Source organism: Symphodus melops (genome assembly GCF_947650265.1).
Source record: "Symphodus melops genome assembly, chromosome: 5".
In the NCBI taxonomy this organism is placed as follows: domain Eukaryota; kingdom Metazoa; phylum Chordata; class Actinopteri; order Labriformes; family Labridae; genus Symphodus; species Symphodus melops.
In genome coordinates, this window is record NC_136695.1 from 29866427 (window position 1) to 29878320 (window position 11894).

At 47.8% G+C, this 11894-nt stretch overlaps 2 protein-coding genes across 2 annotated transcripts in view; both read left to right on the forward strand.

Moving 5' to 3' along the window:
- The window catches only part of scnm1 (sodium channel modifier 1), a 255569-nt gene that overhangs the window by 159912 nt on the left and 83763 nt on the right, over positions 1–11894 (forward strand). The window lies entirely within an intron of this gene.
- Positions 1566–11894, forward strand: part of LOC306824198 (semaphorin-7A) — a 29672-nt gene continuing 19343 nt past the window's right edge. Inside the window, 3 exon segments of the mRNA XM_079344233.1 lie at positions 1566–1970; positions 7199–7338; positions 9831–9893. Of these exon segments, the coding sequence (XP_079200359.1) occupies positions 1892–1970; positions 7199–7338; positions 9831–9893 (282 nt within the window). The 5' untranslated portion in view covers positions 1566–1891.

The window sequence follows — 11894 nt, forward strand, 5'->3', positions numbered from 1 at the left end:
GAGAGCAGCTCTCTGATTGGTCCTTTAAATGTGCAAAGAGTAAGTCTCACACCTTCCACTCTGAGTACCAGCGTTAACCATCCTGCAGATACTGCGGATGCCCCTCTAATGGAAACTGTTTTAAAATCTCTTTTGTATCCACGTTGTGCACCATCATGGCATTTTGATATGTTCTCTTTGCTTTTGTCTCCACATGTGGACTGTGTTTGCTTCTATTGTTTGTCTCTAATGGTTGTGCTGTCGAGGCAGCTGAATCTATGCAGCACTCGGGAGTCTAAGCCAAATTTCCCCCAGGGGGCAATAAGGTCTATCCTATCCTATCCAGTGATCCCTTGTCCGTAGCGGATTCTACAAAGGACACCCGATCCGCTCAGAGCGCTCGCTCCTCTTTCCTCCATCTTTAGAACACCCCAGGACCCCTCCTGTTCAGGAACATAATGCCACACATGTTTCTACATCTCTTAAGAACAAGGATTCATCTGTAAGTGGATTTGAAGGTCTGGATTGAAGAGAGTAATCGAGGGATGATGAAGATGTTTGAGAGAAGTCAGAAGAGACTAATCGCCCCCCCCCCCTGGTGATGAGCTTTCAACGTGTGTTTCTTCCACAGCGACACCTGTGTGCGTCATACGGCGCTCTCTGAAAAGACTTAATGAAGAGGTAACCCTCCTGACTGGAGCTTTTCCAAACGGCCTCATGCAGAGTTTCTTCCTGTAAAGTTCTCGCTGCTCGTTCATTTCTCGAAGCTTCCCCGAACACACATTCACGTTTTAGAGCGCTTCACTCATTTCAGATTTGACTCAATTAACTCCACAAATGCAAACGCAGCAGAGCCAAACTGCTGATTCATTCCCATACAGGCACTCAGGCGCTATTGACACATATTGATCTGACATTACACTGGGAGCATTTGCTTAGGCAACAGCAATATGGGCTGCTGGAGTGGAAACATCAAATGGCCTTCAGATTGGCTGGTTTGGGGTCAGGGGCGTGTCCAGGACTCCACGAGCAGCTAACTCCTTTAAACACATGAACAACGTGTCGGACAGAAAGGATCTTAAATTACAGCTGAACATCAATCCACAGCTTGCTCATGTACGATGTGTCATACTGTCAATGTCCAACACGTGAAGGCCAACTGTACACACACGGCAACGATAAATCTCAACATTGTTGTTGTCCAGTAAATGACAGCAACATTAGCAATGACCATCAACATGAATCCCCGTGTTTCAATGTTCCAGTTGACCCCCCCCCCCCCACCACACACACACACACACACACACACACACGGGGTCACATCAGGTCATCATGTTGTGTCAGAGTTAGTTTGATAACAGTTGTTTCATCCTTCAGCAGCCTAAAGACTAAACGTCACAGCCTGAAGGGTTGTTTTTTTTAACACTGTGACCTGACTGAGGGGCGCGTGGGGGTGAGTGAGGGGCACGTGGGGGTCATTAGTGTGTCAACAGATGTCACATGTATAACTAGAAGGAGTAACATGAATTAAAGGCGCAGGCAGATGCATAAAATAAATCAAAATGATCAGCAACAGGTTTGACGTGTAATCCTCCGAGCCGATGGTTTTAAAGCCAAAAAGTAAAAATGTGTAAATAATGTTTGTTGTTCAGTCCTGCTGCTCAAAGATCACACTCCCCCCTTTCTTGTCCTTTTGTTTCCGAGGTGGAGCCTGATACCCCGACTTCTCCCAAAGTGAAGTGCCGCGCGAGGCAGACGGACAAGACAGAGGACTGGTGGCACAGATCCGGGACGCAGAAGATCGGGGAGGGACCTTAAAGACGGCTGCGAGGAAGAAGAGGGAATTGTGTGGAGCGCTTTCACGATTCAACAAACCGGTTTAAAGACGAGGAAGAAGAGAGATCTGAGAAAGATGAATTCTTTCATCCTCATGTCGCTTTTTGCCACGGTGATCGTCGGAAAGTCACCCCGGCTCAAATTCGTTGTGCACGGTAGGAAGAGATTTTTCTTTTTGATGTTCTTTCACCACAAGTCACATTCAGCCAATGACTCATGTAGCCGAGCATGTTTGTATTCATCTTTGAATGGATTCATGATCGAGTGAATGATGGAGGAGAGAGTTGTTTTTTTTGCACGATGGGATGGAGCCAACATGTAGTCCATGTTGCTGTTTTTATCAGAACGCCGGGTTCTATTGTCCGTTGCAAAGATGCACAAGCAGTTCCAATAAAGCCATATTGACGGAGCTACCTCTGGATTCATCTTCTAAAACATCGCCCTCCCCCCCCCTCCAACGGACGGAGTAGTCAATTACGCGCTCCATCCCGCAGGCCCGCACACATGTCCTCACGATGCGGGATGAGTCAAAACCATTCTTTCATCTTATCCTGATATTATTTACAGATCGTGTTTCATTTGTAGACTTTCTCATCACGTGATATAAATGTGTTTGTGGGCAGTGTCAGGCTTGGACCGTGTGCTCACATTTGATTCTGATTTGGGCAACTTGTGGCTTTTCTGTGTCTTTCTGACAACTTCTGTTCGCTTCGTCTCTGTGAAGTCCAAATTCACACTTTGTCTGTTTGAAATGAACAATCGTTGGGTTTTTCTCCGGCGGTTGCACCTCGGCTGTAATTGGCACCCGTCCCTGATCCATATCCGAGTGGAATGGAACCAGAGGCGCACAGAAGCTGCCCCCCCCCACCCCCCCCTCTCTCTCCTTTTTATGGATGAACATGGCGCCAGTTCACGACGCTCTGCCCTTTAAATACACGCCTTCCAATACGCAGAAAAGCATCATTACTGTGAAATATGACTCTTTGGAGGATGACACCGACGCTGTGGCTTTCGCGTCCTTGCGGAGCTGCAATGCGGGACACGGCAGCTGCTTCACACTGCAGCAGAGGAACGCGTTTCCGGGGAAAGAGAGGATTTCTATAGGACAGTATCTGCCATAAAACACGTATACAGCGTTTGAATATACAGACATAAAGAGAGAGAAGGGAGAGGAAGAAAAGGGGAGGGGAGAACAATCGATGGAAAATTCCAAGCCGAGTCCTACTTATTTATTCCACTCACGCCTCTTTCCCCTCACACAGTCCCGTAATGTATTTCGCAATCAGAAGAGATGGGGGCTGTGTGCCAAGTTATTTGTATCTGTATTCCTCCCTCTCCCCGCGGATGAGCACAGTACAAAACGCACAGGATGACGGCCCCGGACGTGCCTGTCATATCAATCAAATCGGTTGTTATGCAATCTCACGGTGAGCTGTGAACGCAGTCACACGCACGCGCCTCACAGGTAGAAACCTATCAGAGGAGAGCCATCAGAGGAGCAGTCTGAGCCTTCAGTGCAAACACCTTGTCATGGAGCTGGCGCTGTTTCAGCACCACGGACAGCGCCGAGGTCCTCATAAGGTCAGTGCAGGGTGCAGGCTCCTCTCCTGGGACACGTGAGCAGCAGCAGTCTGTAGAGACTCTGGTTGGTGAACTGCAGGGGTTGAGGTCCAGGTACAGATCAGTATGGTGAAAGCCCTGCTGGCTGGAGAAGGGCCAGTTTACTTCCTGAAAACAGTAAAGGTTTGAGCAGGACACTCAACCCCCAAACAGCTCAGGAGCGCCCCCTGTCTGCATGTGCAGCAGCACGCCTCTCATGAAAGAGTGTAAACTCAATGAATGGTGAATGCACAGCTCTCTGTGCCTGTCGACCTGTAAATGACGACTTAACGGATGTACTGACGAGTGAAGTGTCACGGCTGATTGAGGATCAGAGGGGTCGATGTCATAAAGAAGCTTTCAGCCTGTACAAAGTGTCCATTATAAAAAACGCACGTCCTTGGATTAACCAGCTCTGTCGTGTTGTTCGGACACTCATCCAGTCTGACAGTCTGCATGAGACACAACAGGCCTCGAACCGGCTCTCATGTTAATCCACCCTGCACAACATCAGCTCACCGTCAGTGATGTCCAAGAAACAGACAGGAAAAGACATCCGAGCACGGACCCCATCAGGTGATGTTGGGACGACTCGGGGACGCTGCAGGGATCTGTCAGACCTGTGGCCTGGTGAAACCCCCGAGGGCTGGGAGGAAGGGGTGCAGGAGGAGAACGCAGGAGGAGTCTGCTCCCGACTCTCTGCCGTACAGCAAAACTAACAACATGTGGTCTTTGTTTAACCTACAAAGCAACGTGTGAACCAATCAGAACCGTCGTCTTCTCCAGCTTTGTAGTAGGTTTTAATAATCGACGGGGCGGCTGTGACTCAGTTGGAGTTGGTCGTCTCTTAACTGGAAGGTTGGGGGTTCGATCCCCAGCTCCTGCAGCTACATGCTAATGTGTACCGGGGCGAGACACTTAACCTTTTAATGAACTTTTTAATGGAGGTTTGAGTAATAGTGTTGTAGAGTGCTCTGAGACCGAGTCAAGACCAAGACCATCAATATCTGTGAAGAATCAGCGTGCAGGGGGACGTAACACCGGGAAGGTCGGGGCCGTAACCGGGGGATAAAAAGTGAACTACTAAAGACCTGAAGAGTTCTTTGAGAAAGATCACAGTAATGTCGTGGACAAACAGCCAATCAGTGATTTAAAATCAGATGGTTTTGATTGAAAGAGGGACCACTACAACGCTGGCTGTGCTGATGGACTCTTCACTCAGGGGGACTCGGGAGACAAGAACGCCATTTTTACAAGCTCAAGTCCACTTAGCATTTAGCATCAACACGTTTCTACCACAGGCTGCGAAACGAGACGATCAAAAATACCAAAATGAAAACTCAGAATGATCTCCTGTTATATTCGTAAGAAGAAGTTGACAACATTTCGGCACTAAAGAAAGTGAATTGTGCAATTTAGACAAATCGTGCAGGAGGAGCTCGCCGACAAGAAACGCCTCCATCGTGGCGGCCTGGGACGTGACTCTGTGTTGCCATGGTATCGAAGCAGCAGATTAAAAACCCGAGTGTGCAGTTTGAGGTTTATCATACATGAGACAATCTGTGAGACAGAGCTGCTTTAAGACGCCGCGTTAGGATCCGGATTATGAGAGGAAATGAAAGGCTGCTGGACTCGACCGTACATCGTCTGTAAACAGAGAGTTGGTCTGCTGGAGCGGGATAGAGTCAGGACACACATGAAGAGAGAGGGACTGTATCTGAGACATAAAGGAAGAGGACGAGGAGAGAAGGATTCAAACTGAGAGAGAAAGAAAGCTGCAGCTAATTTGACATCTTGGCTTCTTTGAAAATATCTGAACATTTGGCCAAAGTTCAGCCGTCATTTGACCTTTTCTTTCTTCCTTCTGAACGCCTCGTTTAAAAACACCCGTGGAGCTCGAGCTGATAGCTTTTCATGTCAGACTCAACCAATGACCTCAAAACACCTCTGCAAGGAAAGTGCTAACACACACCCACACACACACACACACACACACACACACACACACACACACACACACAAAGATTTTAAACGGGTTTAAGAAAGGAGAGAGAGCCGACCAATCAGCAGCAGCCGTCCCCACCAACGATTGAGAGAAACCTACGAGATGATAAATATATGCTTTCTGACATCCAGCTAACTTATTGCTTCCTGTTTGCTCTCGTTGCCATGGTTACTGCCATGCTGGGCGTTCTCCCCACACAGCAGGACTTCTGCTCGTGAATGCTGAACATGTTTCCTCTCTGTGATTGGATCGAGCTGATCAGAGTCCTGCTCTCCTTGTGTTTGTGTTCGTTTCCTCTCCTCTCACCGCTTCTCCTCCACTCTGATCATCAGCAATGCTCATTGGTCAACAAAGCTGTCAATCATGGTGTTTTATACCTTTTTATGTGACTAATTAAAAATATGTAAGAGATGACTCTGACGTGTGATGAAACTCTCCTGATGAAGCCGGGTTTGAGAGAAATGTTTCTGACATGTATTTTGATTTTATAGGTTGACCCTGGTCCCATCTGTTAACACAGAGGGGGCGGAGCTTATGAGCTAGCTGTCTCTCCAGCTTTCCTCTGCTGTGAAGCTAAACTGTACGACGACACAAACACAAAGTGAACTTTAAAGGAAGCTTTAGCAGTGAAATTAAAAACGTATTCCTATCCATGATGTCAGCCTCCATGTCCATCCCTGAGTCCCTGCTGAGCTTCTGGCTTCATATGTGAAGAGTCCTGAGAGTATGAAAGGAAACTGTTTCCATAGAAACTCGGCAGCCAACCTACACAGATAACCACGGTTTCAGGGACGAAAAGGATTTCTGAATAAATCCCAAGTAGCACTGGTCACAATATCACGTCTTATTATGATTATTATTGAATCTCCTTGTATTGAAGCGCAGAGTGCATCATGAGTGTGATTTCCCTCTCGGCTCATCAGGTGTCTGTGTGGAGTATAAAGCTGTGCTGAGTTACGACGCCTCTTTATTCAACGTTTTCAGCTTCTCACATTTCATCTCATTTTTTAAAACCTATATTCAGAGGACTTAACAGGAAGCTGCACACAAAACATCCAGGCAGAGAAACTGGAAACGTTGTCTTTTTAAACACAGGCTGTGAAGCTCCATGTGAGAGAGATTAAACGTGTGAATCAGAAAAGCCTAAATGTTCTTCGAACCCTTCTGGGGGTGTCTGAGTGAAATTCAAACAAACATCCGTGAGTGTGCCCACATGGCTCTCTGCATGATATCTACGCTCCCACCAGATAACCTTTTCCTTCAACACTTCACATCTCTGTTCATAATGAAAGCACAAAGGGCAGTGATGTCGATGGACAGCCGCTCCTCAGACGGACTGCAGAGTCCTCAGACGGACTGCAGAGTCCTCAGGTCCGGCTCGTGGACCCGCAGGAGGAGCACAGACTAAATCTTCACTGCTGTTCTGTTTTCATCCATCGACGTTTCGGGAGTTCGTCGGCCTACTTGACTTTATGGATCACTTTTATTACAGCACTTCATTTGTTCTCCCCGGATTCACACTTGAAGGCCAACAAGGTCCTTATGATGTGAACAGATGGAGTGATGTCGGGGTGTGTGTGTGTGTGTGTGTGTGTGGGGGGGGTCTGAGCTGAGCACTTGTGGATGTTGGTTGTGTTTGAATGATTTGAATTGAACTGCCTTCATCTAAATGACTTCCTCCCTTCTGTTCATGACAGAAACTAAAACAGCAAACAGAGCGCTAACGCTAACGCTAACACGCCGGAGTCGCTCTAACGTTCTCTCTGCTGTTCTCCACAGAGCCCTTCAGGTTCCACTTCTTCAAGCCGGAGAACTACATCAGCATGTACCACCAGGAGGGGAGCGATACGCTGTACGTGGGCGGCCAGGCCATGATCTATGTGCTGACCTTCACGCACAGAGGCGTCCACGACCAGCAGGTACTTTCTGCTTTGGGGGATTTGGGCTGAATTTTTATCTGAAACAACTCTGAGAGACAACTTCCAAAACATCTAGGACTTTTCCTGCCATTCTTTTGTATTATTTGTATTATCACAGCTTGTCCTTAAAGCATGAAACACAAGCCACAAAATCATACACACACACACACACACACACACACACAGTCCCAGAATAGCTCAGCACACCTTCAGCCTGAGCAGAGGTCTAATCAGGGAAAGTAACTCAAATTACCAGTCAGCCCGTCCAGGGCCTTCAAGAGAAGTCAATTACATTTTTTAATAAAGGCCAAAATTACAACGTTGTCTCTGAAGAGACACGTTTGAATGTCAGACGAGCAGAATCAGAGCTGGTTGCAGAACTGACACCATGTTGAGACAGTCTGAACGCAGGTCTGCACCCCCCGCTGTGAGGGGCCACACAGAGAGCCAGAGAGGTCAGAGAGGGAGAGAAGAGCAGGCCGGCCTGCAGCTGACCCACTTCAGCAGGAGATGGGTCATGCATACAGAACACATCCTGTGAGGAAGGAGGGCGTGTTTCACAGAGCTAATCATGTCAGCTCAGACTGTGGACGACACGACGTGTGGGACCAGCCACGACCGCTCCGACCGCTCCGATCGCTCCGACCGCTCCGATCGCTCCGATCACACTGACTGTTCGCTCAGTCCATTCTGCTTTTCAGAATAATTGAAGGTTTGGACATCAGCTGCTGTTCTGTTTGTGGCAGTGATGGAATAGTTGGATGGTTGATCTAGTAGACATGTTGTCAGGTTCAGTGGAGCATATAAAGGTGTTTTTGTCATGCAGCAGCAGGAAACATGACCTCCACCTCTCTGGTGTCATGATGGAGCGAGCGCTCAGGAATCACAGCGTGACGGATTTATTAAACACTCAGCAGGTCGGATTCACTAAAGCTGAGACTTGATCATTTCAGGAGGACCGCTCCTGATCTGTTTGTTCACATATTACAGCTCACAGCTGGAGACTTTCCCCGTCAGGTGGGGGGGGGGTTGGGGGTGTACGAAGCAGCAGAGTTCTTTACATGTCTCTATAATGACACTCTGTGTGTTTCTATCAAAGAGTGTCACGTACTGGGTGGAAAAACACAGGAGGTGGCAGAAACAAAGTGAAAAGATTTATTTTAACAAAGACAACAAAACTTTACTTACTTATGAGGAACAGGAAACAAGCAACCACAACATCCGACACAAGACAATGAACCCACAGACGGGAAGAAACACTGAGACTGAAGGTAATCACACACAGGTGAGACTAATGAAGCAGGTGAGGACAATCAGGGTCATCAGGAACACGCAGAGAAACAACACGACCGAGAATGAGATAAGAAATACAAAACTAAAGCAGGGCGTGCAGACAGTCTGTAGAGGTGGCGTGCAGACAGTCTGTAGAGGTGGCGTGCAGACAGTCTGTAGAGATGGCGTGCAGACAGTCTGTAGAGGTGGCGTGCAGACAGTCTGTAGAGGTGGCGTGCAGACAGTCTGTAGAGATGGCGTGCAGACAGTCTGTAGAGGTGGCGTGCAGACAGTCTGTAGAGGTGGCGTGCAGACAGTCTGTAGAGGTGGCGTGCAGACAGTCTGTAGAGACGGTAGAGGTGGCGTGCAGACAGTCTGTAGAGGTGGCGTGCAGACAGTCTGTAGAGGTGGCGTGCAGACAGTCTGTAGAGACGGTAGAGGTGGCGTGCAGACAGTCTGTAGAGACGGTAGAGGTGGCGTGCAGACAGTCTGTAGAGACAGTAGCGGTGGCGTGCAGACAGTCTGTAGAGACGGTAGCGGTGGCGTGCAGACAGTCTGTAGAGACAGTAGCGGTGGCGTGCAGACAGTCTGTAGAGACGGTAGCGGTGGCGTGCAGACAGTCTGTAGAGACGGTAGCGGTGGCGTGCAGACAGTCTGTAGAGACAGTAGCGGTGGCGTGCAGACAGTCTGTAGAGACGGTAGCGGTGGCGTGCAGACAGTCTGTAGAGGTGGCGTGCAGACAGTCTGTAGAGGTGGCGTGCAGACAGTCTGTAGAGACGGTAGAGGTGGCGTGCAGACAGTCTGTAGAGACGGTAGAGGTGGCGTGCAGACAGTCTGTAGAGACAGTAGCGGTGGCGTGCAGACAGTCTGTAGAGACGGTAGCGGTGGCGTGCAGACAGTCTGTAGAGACAGTAGCGGTGGCGTGCAGACAGTCTGTAGAGACGGTAGCGGTGGCGTGCAGACAGTCTGTAGAGACGGTAGCGGTGGCGTGCAGACAGTCTGTAGAGACAGTAGCGGTGGCGTGCAGACAGTCTGTAGAGACGGTAGCGGTGGCGTGTTTTTTCAGTGTTTTAATGTGATGAATTCAGTTCCTGCTGATCCTGTGAAATAAAGACAGAAACTTGTGCGCAGTAGAAATCAGCGAACAGGGAGGATTGTGCTGCAGCTGCAGGAACAATGTGAAAGAACAAACTAAACTTCCTCTCTTCTCCTTCCTGCAGATCCCAGCGGCTTCTGATCAGACTGCAATTGATACCTGCAAGGCGAAGGGTGCACCACTGGAGGTAGAAGCTCCTCCTCACTGTCAGCACCTCCATCAGTGGATCATCATCTACGCCATCCTGCTTGCTAACCATCACCATCATCATCATCATCATCATCTTCTGCTCTAGAGCTGCAGCGAGGTTAGCGCGTTCAGTTTGAATTCACTCAACACGACTCATGTTAGTTTGAAAGGACTTGAGAGATTCTTTTGAATGAGTCCATGCAGCAGAAACATGCAGCGAAGAGAAGTCGAGCTAACGAATGCTAACGAATACAGAGGAGAGAAGACTCCACAAAGTAAAGATGAGCCACAGTGAATAATATGATAAGAGACAGAATTTAATTCAATATTTATCCTTTAATAAAACTGTGGGAAAGCTTTTTTTTGTTTTAAATAATAAACGCTCCGCGGTTCATAAATAATCTTAACAAGCAGACGATCCTAAGCTGCTTAATATCCTGCGTCTAATGGAACAGAAAGAAAACCTAATGAGGAAGGAAAGAGTGTCGAGAAGCAAATACGACGACCTTTTACAACTCTGAGGAAGTCCAATATTCACCGACAACTAATAATCATAGGAAAATAACAAGATCATTAAAAATCATTCATACTCGAGTTTTATTGCAAGCACCTGAAAGATTCAGGGGAATTCATATTTTTACCCCTTAATCGATATCTGATACTAAAGATGATCTCTGTTCAAAGCAGGCCTGAGCAATAAAACTGTAATGTTTGATAAAAGATTTAAAGCTGTAATTACACCACACAACCACTAGGAAAGGGGGGGGGGGGCGCTAAAGCAAATGAAACGCTAGTTGCAACCAGACTCAAAGAGAGGAAGGAAAGAAGGACGACCAACAGCCAATCATGTCGCGGGAGGGGGGCCGACACGCGTGAGGTTTGATTTATGGGGAGAAGATTCAAAGCTGGACCGGGTGAAGACGTTTCTCTGAGAGGTGACCTGGATGCTCTGCACATGAGGGCGACACACCTGTTCTCAATAACTAAGATGTCTGACCTTTTGAAGGCAATCTTGATATTTTAATTGATTTATTTGATATATTTAATATTTTTAAATTATAATTCATCATTGATTTGAAAGCTTTCATTAAAGTCTGAAGATTAGCAACGGCTCGGCTCATTCAGACACATGTAGAGAATCCCGCTCGGCTCAGAGCTCCTCAGTTGGCCGGTAACTCTGCTGTTTCAGTATTGCAGTTCATATCTAACATGTGTGTGTACACAGTTTTGAAAAAGTGTTACTGGAGTCACGGCACAGAACAAAGAGGGCGCCGTCGCCTCTGCACAAACAGAGCCGGCGTTTCCAGGGAGTCTGGCGGTGGCAGATGGTGGAAAATGAGAAGGCTTTGACTGACGCAGTAAATCTTCCCCAATAAAGCCGACGGTGCTGGAAGGAGAGTGAAGGACGGAGGAATCATCCGTCAGTGACTGACAGCCACAAGGTTTCTGGAAGACTCTCCCGTGGAGTGAATAGAGGAGCAGGATGTAGCACACACACACAGGGACAGATTTAAAATGCCTCCAAGTCCGAACCGGGCCGCTGACTTCTGCAGGGGCGGAGGAACACATTCACACGTCTTCACTATAAAGAGGAAACATTTAGATTCTCAACCTGTCGAGCCTCAAAAAATCACAACCTGACTTCCTGATATTTGTCAACCAATCAGACGAAAGGTTGAGCTGTTTGGACTTTAGATGATACTAAACCCGAGACAGAACCAAGAAACAAAACTAATATTTCAAAGTTGCTTCAGAGATTTCATGGCATCATGTTCAAAGTCACCATTTTAAAACACGAACCAGAGCAAAGCAAAGGAAGCTACCAGCAAGAATAGCCCCGCCTCTGACATGGCAAACAGCCAATCATAGTTAAGGATTTTGGCCCCGTCCCTGGTCCGCAGCATTAACATCCTGCCTGTTCACTTCCTGGTCCATTTCTTTTCAAACCGGATCAGCAGAGGCCAAACTCACGTTACGGAGTAAAGAAAAGAAAACTTGC